We start from the raw sequence: 26,150 nt of genomic DNA, 5'->3' as shown, positions 1-26,150 counted from the left end.
TCTTTTGATTAGAAGAATACTGCATTAATTCAGGCTATGGTGTGTAGACTCTGAATGGGCTATAAAATGTGTAGTGTTCCCTATTCAGTAATCAGCAAGAAAGACTTTAGGATCTCAAGGTTTTTTCAGCATGGAAGCAGCAGGCTATAGAAATCTAATAGTGACAATTAACCCATGTTCAGTGTGTGTGGAAATGAAACAACTATAAGCTGTAGAAATCTAAAAGAGGTTATTAGCACATGTTCAGGGTGTGCTTAAATGAAGCTGTAGATCAATATCACTCTTCATGTTGCGATAAATTTTGTAGAAATATAATGTATCTTAGGTATGAAAATGATACCCACAAAAAATACTTTAAAAATTGTATGAGAATGGCATAAAAAATGTAAATACAATGTACAATCCCTAATTAGATTTTCCTCTATAAATTTTGATGTGCTGCTTTACTACTTCAATCCTCAATGTTTGTAAAATGCAGTTATGCAATACTAATGGTTAGGCAGGCCATGAGTATAAGAGATGTGGCTACACAATCAGCAAGCTGGCCAGCTTCAAAGCTTGACGATGAACCAGAAAAAAATGTGAGAACTCTGAAGGGTAGGTGTGCCAAGATCCTTCGTCACAGTGCACAGCTCCCTGCTTGCCTTACACTGACCCGACTCTAATAAGGTGCCAACAGCTCAAGTACCAATAAGAATAATGGCTGATTCAATGCGTCGTGTCATCAGATAGCTAAGAGCCTCCCAAATTGTTTGGAGAATCACCCAGGAATGATGAACTAAAGCATTCATATACCACTGGCTGATTGAACATTATTAACACACTAGCACTTCTCTCACCTGCAATATTAACTTAGGTCATTAATGATCAGAAAAATGAAATTTAACAAAATCATGCCCTTTTATAAACAATTTTTTCTGTTACTTTAGAAACCACCACCACCACCTGCCCCTATAGTGATAAACCTAATAACCTGTCATTAACATTCGAACAAAAAAGATATGGAAAGTGGTACTTACAGATATGCATAATGCCAATTCCAATTCATGTGTCACTGGTTGACCTCATTTCTTCTTGACATACATGACATGCTACATTCACGAATTTGAATGGAGCCTCATCGCTCAGCATGGTTGCATCTATGAACTTTGTATAAAAATTTATAGACAAGGTAAATGATATAGGGCAGAGAGGAAGGGAGCTTTGTCATTCTAACATATGAAGCTTTGCAACCAATGAAGCTTATCAAATATATCTTGCAACAGAATGTAAGACATGACTATCTGAGGTGCATCCTTGCTGAACAATTTTCACCAATATAAAATTGTGCTACTCCAATAGGTTTTAACTGCATTAGTTTTTACAAACAAGGGCAATGATCCAGGTAAAAGGATGGAAAATAGAAAAACATACTTATGACCAAAGCTTGACATATTAATCAGGTGAGGATACAAAGATGAAACTCTATGTAGTGAGGAGTGTAGTTATTGAGAGGGCATATCTTTAAAGCCATTTTGTATGAACTAGCCTGGGCTGCCATATTTATATTGTTCTACTTTAGATAATAAGAAAAGGCTAACAGAAAAGAAAAATAGCTACCTGTATTAGATGAGATATGCGATACCAAAACCCCAAAGTTTCATATAGTTCAATTTCAGGTACTTTGCAAATAAGTGGTTGCCTGTGGACAATCTCAGCAAACACTATGGGCAATGAACTGCAAAAGAAAGATTGGATAGCTAAGAACATATGTTTTGTGCACATAGTCAACATAAATAGATATTCAAGTCAGAAAAAGGAAAACCTTCAATGTTTGCCTGATGATGAGGAGGAAACGAAGACGTTAAGGCTTCAAATGATGAAACCAAAGCCCAACTTTTCAAGTCGTCATCACTATAAAACTCACCACCATATTGCACGACACCATTTTCCATGCTTATAACTTTGTGTGACTAGCTTAATGATCCTCATCTGTGATTTGAGACTAGAATGACAACCACAATAACATATAAATGCCATGAAAGATAGTAGACGTTTAAACAATTATGTGCCAAATATAGAACAAAATAAAGCATCAGATTGATTCTTGAAGGACAATTAGAGAAGATTTAGTCAATGGCAATATTAATATGCAAAAAGGATAGACTAACTTCGTTGGCAGTTTAGAATCTTTGTACATATCCCCATGTTCTTTCCAAAATTCCTTGTAATGTGGGGATTGTTTCTTCTGGCTGGGAGAAATAAAGAAGCCCTGATGATTGGATCTTTAATTTGCCACACCCAAGCATCTGGTATAGCTGCCTCGCCATTCTATTTGCCATTATCAGTTTCTATGGGCTCTTTCTATCAACCTTGCATAAAGTTTGAGTGTGGTTTTGCACACACATTATTTCTTGGAGTCAAATTTGCAAGGTAGGGGATCAGAAGCCCAACATCTTCCATACAGGGATTATTCAAGGTTACAAGCATCAATTAGAAATTTAGAACTTCAAAGCAAGAAGTTTAATGATGGCATATTTATAAAATACTTAAATCGCAATAGACAACAATTAAAGTGCTCTAAAATAGATATCAATCTTAAAATTCTAATCTCTATTTCAAGAAGATATAACATGCAAAAAGGTATTTAAAATTATAACCATTAAAGAAGGGATGGATGAGACATATCATCTGAGCAATCCAAAGAATAATCAGAATAAATTTTTTTGGGTGACTAGTAGGACAGACATTTTTTATTTATTTTTTAATTTTTAAGAATGAGATAAATTTAAGACAAATCAAGCAAAGATATCACAAAACAGTTCAACCTTGACACAACACAAACAACAAATCACGACAGAACATAGAAACTACCAACATGGCTACTCTAAACAAGAACACAACACAAACAGCAAACCACTGCAAAACACACAAACAATAACACTTTTACTCAAAAACAAAAACAGATATACCCCATCAACCAAAAATTACTATTTTGCACACATTGCAAACTCTAGCATTGCCTTGAAGCCATATCTGATAGCAAACAATAGTTATGACTTTCAAGGAATGAATATTTCAGCATAAGACAGAATTCTAGTCATTCAACTGCTTGCCTGGACTCTAGATATCTCCTACAGAACACACAAATGAGATCAGAATTGTATCCTCATTTACCAACCAGGTCAGGAGTGGGAAGTTTATCCATGATAGTTAGCCAAGAAATGAAGGCATTGCTTGCAAATAGCAGCCAAAAGGAAAACCAAACCAAAGCCCTCCAATCAACAACTGAATGCTTTTCCCTAATCGTATTCCAAGTTGATCTACGTTAAGAAACTTCAAAATCAATAGAAAATCATCAATTTATTACTTCCTAAGCACAATGAGGAGCATAAAAGTAACCCAGCATTTATAGCATTAATCAATATCACAAAACAGAGCTATCAAAGACATTCACACATAGGATAAGCAAAAATAAGTTTTCTTTTGTCAATTGAACAAACAAAACATGAGTTAAGGGGAAAGTATAGCATGTACCATATTGTGAGAGTCATTGTCTGATAACTGGTCAGCCTTGTTGTCCCCATTTTCCTTTTTGACTTGTAGTTTCAGGTTCATGCTTATTTCTCTCTACAGCTAAATCCTTGACCACCCAGATGGGGTTTTCTCTTTGAGATTGATCTTGATCTTCCTTTCTCATCCATTGTAAGAGGTTTGTGTTCATTTGTTAGTCTTATGCTATTTGTAAAGACCAGAGGACTGGTCTTTGATCTGAATCACAAGTGACAACTCAATTGAGATTATCTTGAGATAAGCTAGATTTGAACTGTAGTTGACAAATCATTTGAAGCATAGGGAGTACCAGAGTCCCAATTATTGTGAAATGGTCAATGAGTTTAGGAAGTCTAGCCGCAACAACTTTGAGGGTTGTCCTCCAAAATTCCTACAGAGAAGAGTAATCTTTTAACAAATTTCAAACTCCAAAATATCACATAGCACAGTCCACTCAAAACTAGGGATCTCAAAAAAAAAAAAAATTTTAACTCCTCAGGACCACCAAAAAAAAAAAAAAAAAAACCAACAATAATGCTAAATCAAATTGGATTACCTTACAAACCACTGAAGTCCTTCCAGCGCTTCTGCTACTCCCAATGAGTAAACTTATGAGATGCATAAATGAATAATTATCAAAGAAATAGATTGGAGCTATTTGCAAGGTTGAGACAAATAAGTAAGCTAAATCTTAAATGTTTTTATGGCAAAGTAGACATATTTAGCATAGGACATGATCCTCGATGCTTTAGAGAGTATAAAATGCTCTAATTAGTAATTAATTGCTTAGGATACAAAATCAATACAAGATTACAGCCCAATTTTGAAGAACTTTCTTTTCAATAGTTAAGTACATGTTCAGATCAATTCAAAAATTTCTCAAGTGTTCTGTTAAGATAGCTATTCATATGAATGTAGCTTACCACTGTAGTGGCCCATTACCTTGATGTCACTGAAACCACTCTAAATCTTTATGATTGAACATTGGTTGCATGAATAGTTCATTGAACCACCTGAAAGTTTTGTCAAAAACAAAAGGATAATTAATAACCTAATCAAGGTTTTGCACTGGTAGATGGGTATACAAGACCATCAAAGCTCAAAAGTTGAGCATGCCTTGAGGAGTACTGGAATGCCATTGTCAATTGTCTTCGGTATTTCTAACTCAACCGTAAGCCCTCCCCTCTTAATTTCCTGCATGAAACAGGGCTTTATAAAAAATCGCATACCATGATTGGCAATCATTCCATCTCAATTTTATAATAATGATTTCTGCATAAATATCCACATATCCCATTACTCTCCAAATATGAGTTATAAAAGAATGTTTGAATTTACTGCAGTACAGATCAGCGTCAATGCCAAATTAAACTAAATTACCTCAAAAATCATAGAAGCCATTTTCTGGGTTCTGCATCCTTTAATTATGCAAACCTGAGTGAACATGAGATGGTAATAATTTTCAATTCCAGATATGAGCAAAAGAAGACGCAATAGTGTACATTTAGATCTGGATTTACGAATGAATAGACAATTTGATCTGATTAATCTCCAAACCTGAATGTTGTAAAAAATTACTATGGACCCCTCATGATGCACCAAGAATGATATTAGCTTGTTTATGGATGTAATTCACTACCTTTGTTGTCAAAGAAAATGTATTTCAAGAACAAAAGTTCCATATCCTCCTCATGTGAGCTCAAAGGCCTCTTTAGTCAACACCATTTGGATCATCCATTCATTTGACATCCAATTTCAAATTTGTGTCAGACACTATCATCATTAAAGCACAAATCCCAAAGTTGATATGTGAAATCAAATTGTTAGTCTCTTTTTGGATGTCATAATTCATAACCAGATCAAATTTCTGGAGATTGCATAGTATTTTGCAAATTGCATATCATTCTACATTAATTAAAAAAAAAACTGCTTTATCAACAAACAAATTGAGCAATTTCTCCAACACCAAAACAATTGATATGACAATTATAAGATATGAATCAAAAAATAAAAAATAAAAAATAAGGACTCAACCCACATGTATGTAAATATTTCATTTAAAAAAATTGATTTGGTAACAGATCAGATTAAAAGATACACCATATTCGAATGGGATTTGAGATCCAACAACACTTACATGATTTTCAACTGCAACATGAACAGTATTGCAGGTACTGGATGTGGTCGTTATGATGTCAAAATCATCTTTACATCAAGCTCTTTCACCATTTAAATTGATGTCACTGCCATGATCAAGAAATATGATCAAAACATGGAATTGAAATCAGGACCAGTAAAATATTACAATAGGAATAGTACATACAAAAACAATAAAGCACACAAACCTACACTGTGAGGCTGGGGAGGAATTGACCCTTTTGGCTCTAACGTAAGAGTAAATATAATGTTGCAAAAGGGAGATTTAAGATCACCCCAAGCTTTAAAAAAGAGGCTTTATATTCCTCTTCTCTATCAGTATCATCATTCAAAAAAACTATACTTGTAGCTAAAATTCATGACCCCTGACGCACAAACACACATAAATTTAATGAAACCAATCAATAAACAGCTAAAGTAGTTTTGATAACTATAATTGTTAATCTGAACACACAATGGGATTGAAACAGTCAATCAAAAATAGGAATATTAGCGGTAAAGTAGGAATAAGAGAATCTCACCTTGCTTGCTCTTACAACCCAATCTCATAATATGTATTAGTCCTCTTCACGAATCCCCCTCATCAATGTCTACTTCCACTTGTTCATCCACCTCATCCTCAGCCCCATCCTCCTCATACTAATGCCCAAAAGAAAAGCACATTAGTTGTGTCAGATTAATCTAAATTCGAAAAATCAACAAAACTTGCAAGACCCAAATATTATGATATTAAACCAAAAATGAACAAGAAAAATAAATTTTAATCAAAACCCAAACTATTAAAAGATTGGGCCAACAAGGACCAAAACCATAAAATAAAAAAAAATAAAAAAATAAAAAAATCATCAAATTTAAGCAAAACGAATTTTCAGCTTATGGGAATTATAGATAAAAAGAACATTACGAATTCCCAGAAAGAAAAATAAATATGTTAGATTTGGAAATAATTAATGGGCATACGAGATTGAATGATACGGTGGCAGTGGGTTTGTGAATTTGGGTAATCTGATAAAATATATCAACTTTAAATGGATGAGAGTTGAAGTTAACTAAACTTAAAACTTTCGTCTAATTTGCAAAATTAAAAATAAAAGAAGAAGATGAGGGAAGAAAAGAAGGAGAGTCACCTCTGATAGATTGTTTGAACCAAACTGGGGTTGATCGTTACTTTACGATATGTTGATTGTTGGGATGTGAGAAATAATGGGCCAGTAATCTCCTATCTCTCTTTCACAACGTTGCTCGAGAATTGAACAGCCACGAATGTTTAATTCCTGCAACTTCCCCAAAGGTGGCAAACACTCTAGCTGCCAGCACCCATCGATATGAAGACTTTTCAAATTGGTCAAGGACGTCATCCAATTAGTATACACTGTGGTGCCAATGAAGCTCTTAATTGATAATTTTTCCAAGTGTGAAGGTGGTTCTAAGGCATTCAAAACTGCTAAATCACTCTCCATTCTTCTTCTACTCTCTTCCCCTTTCTCTTGGAATTGATCTTCAACGTAAAAATCTAGTTCCAAATCGTGGAGATGTATCTTCTTCTTCAACTGTGCATTCTGGGCCTCCCCTACATCTACCATTTGGAAATTTAAAGCTCCCTCGAAGTTGGTTCAAATTTTTTAATTCTCCAAGTTTACATCCTTCTTTATCATCCTTACCACCTATGTTGAAAACACTTAATGTTTTAAGACAAGTCAATTTCCCAATCCCATTTGGAAATTTTAGTTTGTACCAGCTATGATTTGTATGAAATCTAAGTTGTCTTAAATTAATTAGTTTACCAATCCCTTGTGGTAATTTCTTGAAATATTCACCATTATCAATATTCAAAGCTTGCAAATTACAAAGATTACATAAGGTTTCAGGCAATTCTTCTATTTTAACATTCCAACACATATGGAGACACCTTAAATGTATCAAATTTTTCACCGCATCCGGAAGTTTTGTAAATGGGCAATCCAAAATTAATGTTCGTAAACATCTAAAATGATGGCATGAGTTGGATAGGTGCATGTTAAACTCATAGTCCCTTTCATGAGAAAGAAGAAAGAGAGTGCGTAGATTTTTCGCTTCATAGATAGACTCAAGAAATGTTTCTTCAACTATTAATGACAACTGTCGAGCCCTTTTAAAGTTTCTCTTAACCTCTTCATTACCTTCGATTGTGAAGCATACTTCTTTTGTCATTGACTGTGCAAAGTCATGCACAATATCATGCATTTTGCAACTTTTTATTCTACCATCATTCTCATCTTTCTTAAAATCTTGGAAAAAAGAACACATTGCTAATTTTTGAAAGTACTCTTCTGCTATATCTTCCATCTCCATATTTCCTTTTAAGTTGATATATCCTTGTGCCATCCAATGGATGATTAACTCAAGTCTATCGAATTGATGATCTTTCTTGAAGACAACACAATATAAGAAACATTGTTTCTCTGACAAGGACAACTCATTATAACTCAACAACAATGGTCCCAAAAGAACTTTTTCAATATCTTCTACTTCCCACAAATTATTGTACAAAACCCTCTCCCACTCTTCTTTACTTCTCTTGCCATGCATGTGCCTACCGAGAGTCTTCGTAGCTAGTGGCAAGCCTTTGCACTTATTTACTAGTTTTCGGGCTAACTCTTCTAGATCCCTACATTGATGTAGATCTTTGTTAGAAAATGCTATTTTACTAAACATCAACCAATAGTCATCGGATGACAATATCTCCAAATTGATCATGTGGGAACTCTCCATCATTTCCGCAACATTGATTTTTTGTGTGGTGACTAGAATTCTACTACCTTGAGCACCACATTTGAGAGCATTTTTGAATGGCTCCCACTTTATGAACTCTTCCGTCCACACAACATCCAAAACAAGAAAAAACTTCCTTTTTCCAATCAAATCACAAATGTGAGGTAATAGACTTTGCAATTCAGTAATGTTGGGGGATTGACCCTCAATATATTCAATGATTGCTTTGGCAACCTTGCACTGATCAAATGGATCAGAGACACAAATCCATATTTTTAATTTAAAATGGACTTGTATCTCAGAATGATTGTAGGCTAGTTGGGCAAGAGTGGATTTTCCTATACCGCCCATGCCCACTAAGGAGATGACACGAGGATTTCTTTCTTCCTGACCACCCACACCTAACAGGTTGCTCAACAGCTCATCCCTATAGTTATCACGACCAATTATATCGGACACATCCACAAAGGACGTGGTTGTTGGTCGCTCAACTTCTACATGTGAATGCCTAGTCAAGTTGAACCCATAGGTCACTTTGTCTTTGAGAATGTCATCTAATGTTTGTTTCAGGTTTTCTATCATGTGACCAATCTCATGACGCAGAGAAAGGTTATCTACTTGACCAAAACAACATGACAGAGAGGGGAAGAATGAGCATGGTACCTTCTTCTTCAGGGCAGCAGGATTGCTATTAGTAACAGCTCTTTCTTCTTCTTTTTGAATTTCTGATTTGATCCTTGCAGTGTCCCACTTGTCCAACACGTCATCCATCATGTAGTACACGTCTCTGAGCTGATCTAACCAAAGCTTCACAGCTGCGTCCGTGCTTTGTCTCTTCTCAGCATCATTGAGCATCGCCTGGACATTTCTGAAACAGTCAGAAAACTTTTGGATTTCTTCATCAACGCCAACAATCAAGTTTATCTGTTGTTGAGCCTGCTGAACAGCGATTGAACCCAACAGGTTCAAGGGATCAGCAGCTAGTGACAGTAGTGCATCAGCCATAGTTAATGGAGACTGAAAGTTATAAGTTGAGAATACAATAAAGAAACAGAATGCGAATGACAAAAATAAGGAGCAAAGTGAGAAATAGATTACACAATAGCAGGTGTGCTTGTGCTTCCTCACTCCTCCTATTCGGCTTTTATAACGAACTAGCAGTCTCAGTGAATAATGAAAACATTTAATATTTATTTATTAAGATAATTTCCGTCTTTACTGAGGATATGATATATGTTATCGGTAACATGGTACGTCATCTTAAATGTTATTATTAGTCTTTATTTATTCGAGTAAAAAGAAAATATTGGTCCCATCAAAAAAAAATATATTGGCCAGTAAGTATTGCACTTGATTTTTTTTTTTTTTTTTCTTTTTTGATAATTAAAAATTTTACTATAATAGTTTACTAAAAAATGTGCTAAGAATATCTGTTAACAAAATCTTAAGAATATGTGGGCCATGAAGTATTCCAATGTGATGGTAATATCCATATCAATTTTAATTAGAATTTATATTTTACAGTGTGTATTGTGGAATGAGGATGGCTCATCATTTTCATAGACTCATAGGTTCCAACTTCCAACCAGTCCATATTCTGCTGAACAAAACCATTACTACTAAAAAAAAAAAAAGTGTTGTTGGTCCACACAAGATCGAACAGGGAAGCAGGAGCAACAACACTTCAATTTTGGTTGCACTAGCCATTCAAGCTATGATGATTTTTTTACTGGACCACACAAATTAAATAGCTACAAACATGAAAATTTAAATATTGAAACAATTCTTCTCAAAGTGACATTGGAAGAGGTTTCTTCACAACTTAAGCAAGTGATCGGTAGATTCTTTTGAAATGTTGTAGACTACTTAGAGTATCACCTAAGTCTCGAGAAGCTAAGCAAGATGTTGTCATACAAGTCCTAGAGAAGGAACCTGAAGACAGGCAGAAAATTTGGCAGTAAATATCTGCTTTGTGACAATATACATATTGGGAATGGCTCTAAAGATAGGAGGTTGACTTGTTTCATTATTTATCGGAGTCTTAACAGATGGAATTGCTTTTGTAGCCTTCAGAGCAAAGGAATGGGGCTTTCTCATGGAAGTGGCATATTTGATATCAAGAAACAGTCAATAATTAAAAGAAAAGGTTTTATAGAGGAAGAACTAGAATATGACAAAATTTCCCAAGGTAGATATGGAAGCTCAAGGCCTTTTTTTCAAAGATACGCGTGCAAACTCAGATTTCTTATATATTCAAAATAATATACAGTGGTTCTTTACAAAAGTATCGTGTCAAGAAGCTCAAGTAGGCCCCATCTACATAGGATAATTTCACACAAAAATCTTACGAATCAGCAATGCTAGAACAAACCACAAATATTTCAGGTGACGTACTTGACATAATTAGTATCAACATGCAGGGAAAAACAAAGGGATATAATAACACAGAAAACACCAAATTAACAACTACTCTGATTGGACAGTGCTGCTAATCACTTTATTAAGCCATTTTTGCTTCTAAAATGGTGTTCCAAGTGGTTCTTCCTCACTATGTCCTCATGACATCTTTGGGAACTCATATATGCTTAGATCTTGTTACTTCCAAATGGGTCTGCTTATATATTGATAAGATTTGTGGTACATCCCGTCTTTCTACCCGCGATCAAGAAAACTCGATTGATTGGTTGAAGACTGTAGTTTTGCCCACATCATGTCACTTATCATGACCTTGCTTTGTTTCTCAATTGAACACTACAAGCACAAAATGAGCAAACAAGTCCATATTATATTGCCAGCTAGTTGCTGATAATAAAACCAATATGCTCCTGCCCTAGTTGAAAAAACTCATTTATCATTGAATGAAATTTTGAATAAAAACTTGTAGTCACTTACAGATTCATTGATCATGTTTCTAGATCAATAGGTGCAACAAGCTATGTGTAAAATAGGCCAGATATTTAAAGGTCAGTTGGACATTTGTGCAAACCCAGAAACACATACATATAGCTCACACAGAGAGCCAGACATGAATAATGAAGAAAAAAAATTTCCAACCAAGAAGAAACTTACAGGGAATGGAATGTAAGCATGCCTCCCATTAATAGCCTCGACTGTGAATCCATATACCCTGCCACTAAACCATGAATAGCCCTATGTGCAAGGAGGGTTGAGCACACATTTCAGATGCATTGCTCAGAACAACACAGATCATGTAATTAGGATCTGCAAAACAAGCAAACAAAGGCTTATCATTTGCCCATCAATTTGTAGGACAAGGGACAGAGGAAGGAACTGTAAATTTTCCCCCTATACTGATTTTAGACTTCTCCAAATACATAAATATCTCTTAGGACATAAACGACAGCTTGACACTTGTCTAACATGCACACTATAGATAACATGCATGCAAGAAAATGACCAAAAAAGAAGTAAGTTTAAAATACAACATTAATTTTTAACACTATGTTCCAAGAAACTTTAGATCTCCAAAATGATTTTTGGGCGTTTTATGCAGTCCAACATGTTTCTCCAACATGATGTGTGTTTTCCATAAATCATGGCTAACTATAAGTTTCCACATCAGATTATAGGACATTATAAGAACAATTATTTTTTAATAAACTAACCGTTATATTTGAGAAAGATACCCATCTTATGCAGCCCAACATTGACGCCAGCTTTCTCTTGCAGTACACACAAACAAGATCACAATTGTATCCCCATTTGGCAACACTGTTGTTAGGGAGAAAACTATCCATGAACGTTAGCCAACAAATGAAGGAATGCTTAGGAATAGCAATACAGATCCAAACCAAACACCATCAATCAACAACTGGAATCTTTTAACTAATCTTATTCCAAATTGATCTACATTAACAAAATGAATAGAAAAACAACAATTTATTTACTTCTGAAGCACACACAAAAATAAGGACTAATTTGTCAATTGAACAAACAAAACACAAGTTAAGGGAAAATTATATCAAGTACCATGACTAGTAGTGTTAATCTGTGACCACATAGATGGGATTTTCTCTTTGAGATTGATCTTGACCTTTCTTCATCATCCATTGCAAGTTTTTTGTGTTAATCTGCTAGGCTTATGCTATTTGTAAAATCCAGAGGATCTGTCTTTGATCTGAATCATAAGTGCCAAACAGATTAAGATTATCTTGAGATGAGCTAGATGTGACCTAGTTGACAATCATTTGAAGCATAGAGAGTACCAGAGTTCCAATTAATGTGACAATTGTCAATGATTTTAGGAAGTCCAGCCAAAAAAACTTTAGGGGTAGTCCTCCAAATTTCCTACAGAGAGAGTAATCTTTCATACAAATTTCAAATCCACAAATTATCATTGTGTAGAAACTTATTAATATCACATAGCCTAGTCCACTTTAAATTAGGGATCTCAAAGATCTCAAATTTTAACTCCATGTGACCATAACATAGAAAACCAAAAATAATGCTAAATCAAATTGCATTACTTGAGCTCCTGCTACTCTAAATGAATAAAATCTTGAGATGCACAAACAAATAATTATCAAAGAAATAAATTGGAGCTGTTCGCGTGAAGACAACTACATAGGCTAAATCTTAAAACTTATTAATGGCAATGGAAACATATTTACTATAGGATGTGGTCCTGAAACTGTTGAATTTGAAAGTGTGGTTTTGGGCGCATTATTAATATTAATATTGCATTTGCCTGAAACTGTTGTTGTTGTTGGTAGTGGTTTTTGACCGCTGAAAGTCTGAAGAAGAAGAAGAGGGAGGCCTGAGAGGTTTGGTTTCTGAATAGTCTAGGTTTTAATTACTTTTTTGCCCCTTATAAACCCTTATTGTGTGCGTGTGCGTGTGAGTTTGGTTCCACTTTCAGAGCTGCGATTGCGAAAACACAAATATATTTTTACCAAGATCTCTAAATAAATAAAATACCATCAGAATTTCTCTGCATTCCTTGCTCCCTCCTCGTCACTGCCAACAAGTCCAAAAGCAGAATCCCACCGTGCAGTGCAGTGCAGGTAGTAGTGTTTCTTCTTTCAAGTCAGGAGTGGGAAGTTTATCATAACAGTTAGCCAAGAAATGAAGGCATTACTTGCAAATAGCAGCTGAGAACAAAACCAACCCCTCCAATCAACAACTAAATGCTAATCCCTAATCTTATTCCAAGTTGATCGACATTAACAAACTTCAAAATCAATAGAAAAGAATCAATTAAATACTTCCTAGGCATGATGAGGAGCGTAAAAGTAACCCAGCATTTATAGTACTGATTAATAAGGTGCCAACAGCTCAAGTACCAGAAAAAAGTAATGGCTGATTGTTTGGAGAATCACCAAGGAATGGTGAAGTAAAGCATTCATATATCACTGGATGATGAAACATTATTAACACATTAGCACTTCTCTCACTGGCAATATTATCTTAGGTCATTAATTATCAAAATAATTAAATTTTGCTAATCATGCACTTGTACAAACAAATTTTTCTATTACTTTAGAAACCACCACCTGCCCCTATAGTGATAAACCTGAAAACCAGTCATTCACATTCAAACAAAAAAGATATGGAAAGTGGTACTTACAGATACGCATAACGCCAATTGCCTAGTTTCCAATTCATGTGTCACTGGTTGACCTTATTTCTTCTTGACATCCATGTGTCACTGGTTGACCTTATTTCTTCTTCACGTCCATGACATGCTACATTCACAATGTTGAATAGTACCCCATCGCTCAGCATAGTTGCAATCAATGAACTTAGTACAGAAATTTATTAACAAGGTAAATGATATAGGGCAGAGAGAAAGGGAGCTTTGTTATTCTAACGTATCAAGCTTTGCAGCCAATGGAGCTTACCAAATATATCTTGCACCAGAATGTAAGACATGGCTATCTGAGGTGCATCCTTGCTCAAAAATTTTCACCAATATAAAACTGTGCTTCTGCAATAGATTTAAACTGCATTAGTTTTTACAAACAAGATCAATGATTCCGGACAAAGGATAGAAAATAGAAAAACATACTTATGAGCAAAGTTTGACATATTAATTAGGTGAGGATACAAAGACGAAACTCTAGTTTCTGCAACAATTGTACGGAAAGCAAGGAGCATTTGTTCTTTCAATGTGAATGCTCCTTCTCTAGAAGGATTTGGCAATAGTTTGATGAATAATTGCTGGAGTTGTTGTAAAGAGATACTGTTGTAGTGGGGAGTAGTTGTACGAACTAGCCTGGGCTGCCACTATTTATATTGTTCTACTTTAGATAATATGAAAAGGCTAACAGGAAACAATCTCAGCACATAAGTGCCAAAACCCAAAGTTTTATATGGCTCAGTTTCAGGTACTTTGCAAATAAGTGGCTGACTCTGCACAAGCACAATCTCAGCAAACACTATGGACAATGAATTTCCAAAGAAAGATCGGATAGATGTTCAAGTCAGGAAAAGGCAAACCTTCAATGAATGCCTAATGATGAGGAGGAAACGGGGACATTAAGGCTTCAAATGATGAAACTAAAACCCAATTTTTGAAGTTATCGTTGCCATAAAGCTCAACACCATAGTGCACAACACCATTTTCCATGCTTATAACTTTGTGCAACTAGCTTGATGATCCTCATTTGTGATCTGAGTCATTAATGACAACCATAAGAGAAGATTTAGTCATTGGCAATATTAATATGAAAAAAAGAAAGACTTACTTCATTGGCTATTTAGGATCTTTGCTTATATCCCCAAGTTCTTGCCAAACTTCCTTTATATGTGGGTATTGTTTCTTTTGGCAGGGAGAAATAAATAAGCTCTGATGAGCTGATCTTTGATTTGCCACATCCAAGCATCTGGTATAGTTGCCTCGCCATTCTGTTTGCCATTGTCAGTTTCTATGGGCATCTTCTATCAACCTTGCATGAAGTTTGAGTGGAGTTTTGCACACGCATTTGTTGGAGGCAGATTTGCAAAGGAGTAGGGGATTAGAAGCGCAATGTCTTCCATACAGGGATTATTCAAGTTAACAAGCATCAATTAGAAGTAAGAAGTTTAAAGATAGCATAATATTGCAATAGACAACAATGAAAATGTACTCAAAAAGAAATCAATTTTAAGATTTTAATCTCTATTTCAAGGAGTTATAACATGTAAAAAGGAATTTGAAATTCTAACCATTAAAGAAGTGATGGATGAGACACATCATCTGAGCAATCAAAAAAAAAATAGTTAGAACAATTTTTTTTTTTTTTTTTTTACGATAGAGATAAATTAAAAAAAAAAAAACCAAGCAAATATATCACAAAATAGTTCAACCCTGACACAACACAAATAGCAAACTACTGCAAAACACAAAAACAATCAACACATCTATCTACTCTAAAACAGACAGTAATATACCCCTGCAGCTGAAATGGCTCTATTTTGTACTGAGTTCTGGAACCCTGTAAACTGCACTAATGACGTCTAATGTCATTTTTACTAAACACAGGATCTTCTCTTTGCTATAAATGACTCCCTTGTGAACATTAGCATTGCCTTGACACCATATATGATTAATGAAGGCAGCCCAAGCTAACTTGCAAACAATAGTTCTGAAACATTTACTCTCAAGGAATGAATACCTTAGTAAAACACTGAACTCCAATCATTCAGTTGCTTGCAGACTAAACAAAACCTTAACACCTATTGCTATAGCCTTTTATTAGAGGAACAGTCATAGGAATATGTGATCTCTGGACTCTTGCTTTCTCCTGTAGAACACACATACTAGGTCAGACTTATCCCCATTTACCAACCCTGTCAGGAGTGGGAAGTCTATCCATAAGAGTTAACCAACAAATGAAGGCTTGCTTGCAAATAGCAGCAGAAAAACAAACCAAAGCCCTAACAATTGGATGCCTTTCCCTAATCTTATTCCAAGTTGATCTAAACTAACAAATATCAAAATCAACAGAAATGCAGCAATTTATTACTTCCTAAGCACAATGAGGAGCATAAAAGTAACCTAGCATAGATAGTACCAATTCATGTCACAAAACAGAGCTACCAAAGACTTTCATGCATAGTATAAGAAAAAAATAAGAATGCTTTTGCCAATTGAACAAACAAAACAGGAGTTACAAGAAAAAATTATCACGTACCATATTTTGAGAGTCAATCTCTCATAACTTTCCTTTTGGACTGGAAGATTCAGGCTCATGCTTATTTCTTTCCACAGCTGAATCCATGACCAGCCAAATGGGTTGTTTTCTTTGAGATTGACCTTGATTGTATCTTCTAGTGTTATGCTGTTTTTAATACCAGATTGAGATTATATTCAGATGAGTTAGATTTGACTTGCAGTTAACAAATCAATTAAAGCATAGAGAGTACAGGAGTTCTAATTGATGTGGCATTGTCAATGATTTTAGGAAATCGAGCCACAACAATTTTAATAGTAGTCCTCCAAATTTCCTACAAAAAAGAATAATCTTTTTTAAACAAATTTCAAATATTCAAATTATCATTGTGTAAAAACTTCTAAATAATACATAGCCCATTTTGATCAAAATTAGGGATCTCCAAAAATTCAAATTTTAACTCCACATGACCACAACATAGAAAACCAACTCTTTGTTCAATTAAAATAGCTATTCAAATTAATGAAACTTACCAGTGTTGCGGCCCATTAACTTGACGGCAATGATACCATTCTTAATGCTTTGTGATTGAACATGGGGTGTATGACCACTTTATTGAGCTTCCTGACAGTAGTGCTAGAACCAAAGGATAATTAATAACCTAAACTAGGAAGAGGGTCCAATAAGAGAGTTTCAATATCAAATCATGGTTTTTTGTTAATTGAAGTGGCCTTGTTCAATAAATTTTTTCTTACTTATCAAAAAAAAAAAAAAAATGTTGCCATCAAATTTTACAATTGTGTACGCCTTGAGGAGTACTGGAATGTCATCATCAATTGTGTTCGATATCCAACCACTGCAACTGTAAGCCCACACCTCCTAATATCCTACATGAAACAGGGCTTTATTAAAAACCGCGTACAATGACTAGCAATCTTTTCCATTTCTATTTTATAATGATCATTTCCATCTCAAGGATAGAGCACAAACCCTAAAGAGTGGCAAGAGAAGGAGTGATCCTTCAGGTTCTGAGGCAATAGTCAAAGAAATGTTGCAAAAGGGAGAATTAATAGAGGCTTTAGATCCCTCTTCTCTCTCACTATCATCATTCAAAAAAACTCCACTTGTATCTAAAATTTATGATCCCTGACACACAAACACACAAAAATTCAACAAACCAATCAATAAAATGCTAATATAGTTTTAAATTTTAACAGCTATAATCATTAATCGAAACACAATTGGATTCAAAAAATTGATCCAAGATAGAAACATTAACCGTAACCAGAAATAATAGGCACAAAGTAGCAATAAACACTGATTGAAAATGATGATCATGAAAAATAATCAAGGAATTTCACCTCATCATTTCGTCTTTTTAAAGTCTCTGTCTACTTCAACACCCTGCTCTTACTACCCTGTCCCATAATATGTATCTGTCTTCTTTTGTGTATGTCAATCGCCCTGTACTGTTCAGCTTCGCAAATCATGCTTTCATCATTGTCTACTTCCACTTCTTCATCCACCTTATACTTAGTCCAATTGATAGGTCCTTATGCTTAGTCATTATACTTGGTCCAGTTGATAAGTCGTTATGCTTAGTCCCATCTTCTTAATCACTGCAATTCTCAATCTTGTATACCTCAACCACCTAATCTTTGTCATAGATTTCTTGCTTGGATTCACTGTCTTGATCATCATTAATCTACATCCATGCCTAAAAGAAAAGCATAAGATTTATGTCACATTATTCTAAATGGCCAAAATAAAGAAACTCCACATAGACCCATACAATATTAACTGATCCTAAACCATATTCAATTACACTACAGTAATCATGTTTTTCTTTGACCTCATGAACTTTTATATGAAAAAAATAAAAATAAATCTTAAAATAGCTTTCTTTGCAATAGGAAGTACATGTTCAGATAAATCCAATAATTTCTCAAGTGTTAACTCTTTGTTATGTTAAAATAGCTCTTTAGATGAATGAAGCTTACCACTGTAGCAGCCCATTAACTTGACAACACAGGTATCATTCTTAATACATTACGATTGAACATGGGTTGCATGAATTATTTCTTGAGCCTCCAAACAGTAGTGTCGCAACCAAAGGATAATTTATAACCTACACTAGGAAGAGGATGATATCCAATATAAGAGCCTCAATATCAAATCATGGTTTTGTATTAGGAGATATACATGACCATCAAATTTTAGAGTTGTGTATGCCTCGAGGAGTACTGGAATGCCATCATCAATTGTCTTCAGTATTCCTACCGCTGCAACTATAAGCCCACACCTCCTAATTTCCTGCATCAAACAGGGCGTTAAAAAAAATCACGTACCATGACTCAAAATCATTTTCATCTCTATTTTATAATGATCGTATCTATCCCAAGGAAAGAACACAAACCCAAAGAGTGGCAAGGAAAGCAGCAGGGAGGGATTGATCCTTCTGGTTCTAAGGGGAGAGTCAAATAAATCCTAAAAAAGGGAGAGTTAAAGTCAACCCAAACTTCAATAACAGAGGCTTCATATCCCTCACTATCATCATTTATAAAAACTCTACTTGTAACTAAACTTCATGATCCTTGACACACGAACGTGCAAAAATTCAATAAAACCAATCAATAAAATGTTAATATAGTTTTAACAAATATAATCATTAATCTAAACACAATTAGATATAAATATTTAAGGTAACTATAAATAATAGGGACAAAGTAGCAATAAACACAAATTGAAAATGATGACCATGCAAGTAATCAAGGAATTTCACCTCATCGTTCGTCTTTAAAGTCTCTGTCTTCTTCTATGTATGTCAATCGCCCTATTCTGTTCAGCTCCGCAAAAAACCTTCTTATACTTAGTCTAATCTTCTTTTTTGATAAGTCCTTATCCTTAGTCCCCATCTTCTTCATCACTAATGTCCTCAATCTTGTATACTTTAACCAGATAATCTTTGTCATTGATTTCTTGCCTAGATTCATTATCTTGATCATCATCAATCCACATGCATGCCTAAAAAAAAAGCATAAGATTTATGTCACATTATTCTAAATAGCCAAAATAAAGAATCATGTTTTTCTTTATTAACTGATCCTAAACCATATTCAATTACACTACAATAATCATGTTTTTCTTTGACCTCATGTACAATGTCTTTCTGAAACCATTTCCCTTGAATGAACTTTTATATGGGCCAAAAAAAAAAAAAAAAAAAAGAATCTACACAAACAACAATTCCTGGTTCTTTTTCTCTATGCTGACGCAACCCACAATTTCCTTAATAGGCACACCAGAAGGCCAACATGATGGATAAACCTCACCGTGTTTGACCAAGTTTTCATCTTCAAAATCCTGCTCAGGTTATAGGTGGTTCCCCCTTTACTTTATGTTGAACATCTTTCTTGATAGGCACTCTACCAGACCAACTTGCTAAATAAACTATATTACATTTAATCAAATACTATTTTTCTACAAACTACTCTCAATGCCTTGCTTTTATATTTATTTTTAGCTCAAGATAATGGGTGTAGAGATTTTCCATTAAATCTTTTCTTTTCTTTTCTTTTTAATTTTTAAATCTTAGCACCCAAAAATAACTTTTATATCATTGTGTAACCCCTACTCTGACCATGTTCATCACAATGCACCAAAATCGTTATTTATCAAATCAAGAAAGCAAAAAATAACTCAATCTGATACCAACTAAAAAAAGTGTTAGGGACCTTAAAGGTTTCACTGGAAAAAAAAATGTAAAGTGCCACATAATTTACCTATAACCAAATCAATGGTTCTTAAGTTTGCATCTTGTATAGAAGCTGACAGTTCCTAAATGAAGGACTGTCATGTTCTAGTGCTACATTTACGCTTTGCTAAACTGAAAAGGGGTAACTCAAGCAATTGAAATTACATTAACGTCTCTAGCACCATGTCAGAAAGAAAAATGAAGGAAATAATAGGCAGCCCTTAAAGTTATAATTAGTAGCTACACAAATAATCCTATCCAAGTTCTTTCTTTACTATATTTCAAAACCGAGATGTTCACAATTTCCAGGCATGGCAAACAACACAGTTAACTCCAAAGCAAGACTTACATCCTAGCATCCATACCTAAATCCCCTAAGATATCCACATACTCATGTCCTGCTAGTCTTTTGTATGCATTATTTCAAGAAGAAGTTTTGTAACTTCAACAATTACTATAACCATGTGCCCATTTTCTTTGTCTTTTCACAATAAATTCAAACATTCCACTAGCTCCTTCAAGATAAAATGGTGACTCCACAAATCAAGCAACCCTCCACATCTTAGCTAACAAGGGAAACGTACATTGCTATGGATCTTTCATAAAATTTTCTAACCTACAATAATTTGATGAAGCTAATTCAAGAAAGATTGATTCTCTTTAAAATTTGCAGATTTGATCAAGAAGAATTAATGCAGGGAAACACTTCAAAAAGAATAAAGTCAGTGAGAACAGAATTGACCTAGGCAGCATAATTACTTGATGGATGTGCCCCAGCTAGCATCCTAGATTGAACAATGATGATCATTTAAAGACGCTTAAGTTTGTTTGAGATAAAAGTAAAGAATAGCAAGGAGAAAAGTGGAACAGGTTCTACCTGAATCACCTGAATAAGGGAGACAATATTGACATTGACATGGAATAGTAGGAATGTATTTAGGGTTTAATTTTTTTATTTCACCAAAATGGCAAATGCAAAAACATATTTTTATCAAGATGGTTAAGATTAATCACATGAATCAGTAATAAATCAAAGAAAATATAACAAATAATATATAGCTCAAATAACAAGCAAGCCAATAAAAAACACGGAATTGAAATCAAGAACAAAAAGATATTACAAGAAGAACGTCTTATATTAGGAAAAAACTTGGAGAGTTTTTCATAAACAGAGGCTTTATATCTCTCTTTGCTCTTGCCATCATCATTCGAAAAAACTCTACTTGTAGCTAAAAAACAAAAATTTATTGAAATCAATCAATCAATAGAAAAGTTAAAATGGTTTTATCTAGTATAATCACTAATCTAAACACACAATGGAATTCGAGCAATTAATCGAAGATAGAAATATTAAAGGTAAGTAGAAATAAGAGGCATAAAGTAGCAATATAAACATAGATTTAAAGGTAATGATTGAGCAATTTAAAAGGGAATCTGACCTCCTCATTCATTGTCTTCTTCAACACCCAGTCTCATCATAATGTATCTGTCTTCTTCTGTGCATGTCAACTGCCCTGTACTGTCCAGATTTAAAAATGCCACAAACACCATTTCTATTTTCAATTCATTGAATCAATCACTTCTAAACTTTAATTTTCCAAACAAAGATTCAAAATTTGACACACACACACACAGCGAGAGACTTACCTCTCTCTTCAAACTTTCTTTTCTGGCGCTATAAAGCTCCACTGGTCTGAATGTTCTTAGTGAAGATCTTCGTCCCCTGGGCCCCACCGTCCTTCGTGCCATCCGAATTCTCGATCTTAACCGTGGCGGAGGAGCTCAGATTCTCCGTCTTGATCTTCGTGTTGCGAGCCGGAGCCTCCACCCGCATAGGCGGCGTCGAGGCGAGCTGTGGTGAAGGTGCGAATGGAGGAGTCGTCTTCATCGGAGTCTTCGGCGTTTGCGGCTTCGGGGAGAGTCAGCGGAATCAAATGTTTATTCCATACTGCATAGCAGCTATGTAAGATTAGTTTAAATAACCCAAAATGAACAAAACCCACAATGACCCATATTATAATAATATTAAACAAGAAAAATATAATATAATAGAACCCATACCACTGAGAGATTAGAGCAACAAGGATCACAACCCAAACAAATAGAATGATTTAATGGTGGTAGTGTGTCTGTGATATTGGGAAAATTTATCAAGGGACGCGGTTGGTATTATAATTAATTGTTTTTGATGGGATAAATATGTAAGTTAATTAGCTGCGTCTATTTGCACAAATCCATATATGTATTTGATAGGATAGTTTTGCAAGAAAAGAAGAGTTACCTCTGAATCAATCAATGCTGTCTGTCTCGAAGTTGACCGTCTTTTTGCACATATTCATAATTAATTCTGATGTTTGGAATGTGAGAAAAGTTGGGCCAGTAATCTCCTATCCCTTCTCCCCATATTTGTAATTTCTTCAATGGAGTATTACGCAGGTAGTCTGGCAGAGACTTTAGATTGCCGCAATGCCAAATTGTCAAGGAATGAAGAAGTGGCATTATTTGAATTTTTGGAGTATTATTAGTAACAAAAGCATTAGCACTATTATCTTTTTCTTCTTCTTCTTCTTCTATTGTTCCTCCCATCCCACTCCATTCTTCCCACTCGTCCAATTCTACAAATTCGAGAAATTTAAGGTTTGGGGATATGATGATGTCTTTGTTGTTATTGTTTTTGGATGATTCTGATAATTCTTCTTCTTCTATGCCTATTCCCAAAAATTCATCTCCCACCTTTCGAATATTTGTTGTGTAAGATATATGTAATTCTTCGAGTAGCGGCAGCTTCCCCAGAGGAGGCAAACGCTCTAGGTTTGGGCAATCATAAAGAGTAAGCCTTTTCAAATTGGTCAATTTGGACATCATCCAATTAGGATACACTGTGATGCCCTTATAATAACGAATTTTTAAAGATTCCAAGTATAGAGGTGGCTTTAAGGCATTTAGAAGTGCTACATCATTCTCCATTCTTCTTCTTCTTTCCTCATCTGTCTCTTCCTCTCCCTCTCCATCTTCCTCTTCCTGTACTGTGCAAAAGAATAGGCACAAATCACGGAGGTGGTCCTTCTTCTTCAATGTATTCTCGATCGCACCAAAATCTACCACATTTTTCAACCCATATATATTAAGTGTCCCTTGAATGTGGTTCAAATGTTCTAATTCTCCCAGTTTACATATTTCTTCGCCCTTACCATCTATAGGAAAGTGTTTTAATGTTTTAAGACAAGTTAATCTCCCAATTCCCTTCGGAAATGATGTTATTACACTATAATCAAGTTGTGGATCAGCCGCGAGGTGGAGGTGTCTTAAATTAATTAGTTTACTTATTCCCTGGGATAATTTCCTAAGTGACCACCACTCACTAACATCCAAAATTTGTAAATTACATAAATTACATATACTTTCAGGCAATTCTTCCATATCAAAGGAATCTAACTTGAGATATCTTAAATGTATCAATTTTTCCACCCCATTTAGAAGTTCCAAAGAGGGTACACGTTTCCAATGTAGTGTACGTAAGCATGTCAAATTGTCGAGTAACTTGGGTTGCACAATCTGAGAAGACCATGACTTTAAATTGAGAAAGCGTAGATTTTTCGCTTCATAGACAGACTCTGGAAATGTTCCTTCAACTATTAATGACAACTGTCGAGCCCTTTTAAAGTCTATCTTAACCTCTTTATCACCTTCAATTGTGAAGCATACATCTTTTGTCATTGTCTGTGCAAAGTCATGCACAATATCATGCATTTTGCAACTTTCAATTCTACCATCAATCTCATTTTCCCCAAAATCTTGGAAAAAAGAGCGCATGGCTAATTTTTGAAAGTACTCTTCCGCCATGTCTTCCATCTCCATATTTCGTTTTGAGTCAATATCAATATATCCTTGTGCCATCCAATGGATAATTAACTCAAATCTATTAATTTTATAATCTTTTGGGAAGACAGCACAAAATAAGAAACATTTTTTCTCTGCTAAGGACAATTCATAATAACTCAACAACAATGGTCCCAAAAGACCTTTTTCAACATCTTCTAAATCCCACAAACTATTTTCCAAAACCTTCTCCCACTGTTCTTTTCTTCTCTTGTTGCACATGTAACCCCCTATAAGCTTTGCAGCAAGCGGCAAGCCATGGCATTTATTTGCTAGTTTTCTACCTAGGGGTTCAAGATCCTTATGTTGATCTATATTTTCATCATTAAATGCTATTTTCCTAATAATCAACCAACAATCATCAACAGATAAATTCCCTAAGTTGATTATGTGGGTTTTGGTGCTCCCCATCATGTGCGCAACATCCTCATTACGTGTGGTGACTAGAATTCTACTACCTTGGGCACCATGTGTGAGAGCATCTTTGAAAGGCTCCCACTTTTCAGACTCTTTAGGGACATCTTTAGCCCACACATCATCAAAGACAAGAAAGAACTTTTTGTCCTTAATGAAATCACAAACTATACACAATAGAGCTTGCAATGTAGTAGTGGTATTATTGAGGGATTCATGTGTAGGGGCAAGCTCCTGGATGATTGCTTTGGCAACCTTGCACTGATCGAAAGGATCAGAAATACAGACCCATATTATTTTCTGAAAATAATCTTTTACTTTTGGATGATTATAGGCGAGTTTGGCAACGGTTGATTTTCCTATACCACCTACACCCACTAAGGAGATGACAAGAGGATTGCTTTCTTGTCGACTACCCACGCCTAATAGGTTGTTCAGTGGATCATCATTGTACTCGTTACGGCCAAATATTTTAGAAACATCCACAATGGAGGTAATTTCTCGTCTTTCAACTCTTTCAGGTTGACTATTCGAGTCAATCCCAAACTCCTGTTTGCCTTTGAGAATATTAGCTAATGTTTCATTCAGTTTTTTTATCTTGTGACCAATCTCATGACGAACAGAAACATTGTCAACTTGACGACAGCAACATGATGGGGAGGGGAAAAAGGACCATACCTTCTTCATTTTTTTCTCAAGGGGGGCAGGAGCGTTACTATGAGCAGCTCTTTCTCCTTCTTCTTCTTTCTGAATTTGTAATTTGATCTTTGCAGTTTCCCAGGTGTCCAACACGTCATCCATCATGTAGTATGCATCTTCGAGCTTATCATACCAAAGCTTCACAGCGTCATCCCTCAGTCGTCTTTCCTCGAACTTGTTGAGCATCGCCTGGACCATTTTGAAATTGTATTGAAGATTTTCGATTTCTTCATCAACTCCAACAAGCAACAGTAGCTCCTGTAGAGCCTGCTGGGCTGCGAATGAACCCAACTGCTTCAAGAGTTCAGTAACGAGTGACGGTAGTACACCATCCATAGTTAATGGAGACTGAAAGTTATAAGTTGAGAATACAATAAAGAAACAGAATGCGAATGACAAAAATAAGGAGCAAAGTGAGAAATAGATAAAGCAATAGCAGGTGTGCTTGTGCTTCACTTCCACTATTCGGCTTTTATAACAAACAAACTAGCAATCTCAATTAATAATGAAAACATTTAATATTTATTCATTAAGATAAATTGCGGTCTTTACTGAGGATGTGATATATGGTATCAGTAAGAGGGTAACGTGCATGTTGCAGCATTTTAAATATTATTATAATTAGTCTTTTTGCCCACTTGTTCCCATAAAAAAATAAAAAATAAAACTATATAGTGCCCACCTGTTTTTCTTTTCTCATAATTAAGAATATATGGCCTCCCCTTCTCACTGGGGCGGATTCTCAAAAAAAAAAGAATATATGGCCGTGAAGTATTCCAATGCGATGGTAATATCCATATCAATTTTAATTTAGAATTTATATTTTAAAGTGTGGAATGAGGATGGCTCAT

The 26,150-nt window shown here is 35.0% G+C and overlaps 2 protein-coding genes across 45 annotated transcripts in view; both read right to left on the bottom strand.

Moving 5' to 3' along the window:
• LOC126727637 (putative disease resistance protein RGA3) overlaps positions 1-9,738 on the bottom strand; it is a 28,318-nt gene extending 18,580 nt beyond the window's left edge. Inside the window, exons 1-7 of one of the 4 annotated variants that reach the window (XM_050433510.1) lie at positions 6,816-9,738; positions 6,210-6,327; positions 5,877-6,053; positions 5,669-5,774; positions 5,089-5,304; positions 4,912-4,965; positions 4,689-4,725 (exon numbers count right to left, since the gene is read on the bottom strand). In XM_050433510.1, coding sequence (XP_050289467.1) covers positions 7,189-9,444 — 2,256 coding nt within the window. In that variant the 5' untranslated portion in view covers positions 9,445-9,738 and the 3' untranslated portion in view covers positions 4,689-4,725; positions 4,912-4,965; positions 5,089-5,304; ... (2 more) ...; positions 6,210-6,327; positions 6,816-7,188. Of the gene's footprint in view, positions 1-4,688; positions 4,726-4,911; positions 4,966-5,088; positions 5,305-5,668; positions 5,775-5,876; positions 6,054-6,209; positions 6,328-6,815 lie in introns of those variants that run through there. The other 3 variants (XM_050433508.1, XM_050433509.1, XM_050433511.1) reach the window with 3 other exon arrangements.
• On the bottom strand, positions 266-25,818 carry LOC126727628 (putative disease resistance protein RGA3). Of its 41 annotated transcripts, none has more exons than XM_050433459.1 (22): positions 22,589-25,818; positions 21,955-22,255; positions 21,747-21,826; positions 19,336-19,577; positions 18,554-18,866; positions 17,915-18,270; positions 17,544-17,699; positions 17,087-17,440; positions 16,575-16,887; positions 15,147-15,431; positions 14,899-15,072; positions 14,301-14,402; positions 14,027-14,144; positions 13,378-13,550; positions 12,666-12,747; positions 12,494-12,577; positions 3,517-3,666; positions 2,151-2,435; positions 1,805-1,984; positions 1,600-1,717; positions 1,020-1,348; positions 266-839 (listed from the first exon to the last, which is right to left on the bottom strand). In XM_050433459.1, the coding sequence occupies exon 1, from the start codon at positions 25,633-25,635 to the stop codon at positions 22,600-22,602; it is 3,036 nt and encodes a 1,011-aa protein (XP_050289416.1). In that variant the 5' UTR covers positions 25,636-25,818; the 3' UTR covers positions 266-839; positions 1,020-1,348; positions 1,600-1,717; positions 1,805-1,984; positions 2,151-2,435; positions 3,517-3,666; positions 12,494-12,577; positions 12,666-12,747; positions 13,378-13,550; positions 14,027-14,144; positions 14,301-14,402; positions 14,899-15,072; positions 15,147-15,431; positions 16,575-16,887; positions 17,087-17,440; positions 17,544-17,699; positions 17,915-18,270; positions 18,554-18,866; positions 19,336-19,577; positions 21,747-21,826; positions 21,955-22,255; positions 22,589-22,599. The 41 variants fall into 41 exon arrangements, 38 of the variants coding, with proteins under 38 accessions (XP_050289416.1, XP_050289422.1, XP_050289425.1 ...); XM_050433465.1 differs by having other exon boundaries at positions 1,020-1,146; XM_050433468.1 differs by having other exon boundaries at positions 1,020-1,091.
• Positions 25,819-26,150: the final 332 nt, after the last annotated feature.

The sequence above is a fragment of the Quercus robur genome, chromosome 5 (genome assembly GCF_932294415.1).
Source record: "Quercus robur chromosome 5, dhQueRobu3.1, whole genome shotgun sequence".
In the NCBI taxonomy this organism is placed as follows: domain Eukaryota; kingdom Viridiplantae; phylum Streptophyta; class Magnoliopsida; order Fagales; family Fagaceae; genus Quercus; species Quercus robur.
This window is presented reverse-complemented; position numbering and strand designations above follow the sequence as displayed.

Bases quoted from the DNA above. Each gene is read 5' to 3' on its own strand.
- LOC126727628 (XM_050433459.1), bottom strand. From the start codon at position 25,635: ATGGATGGTGTACTACCGTCACTCGTTACTGAACTCTTGAAGCAGTTG.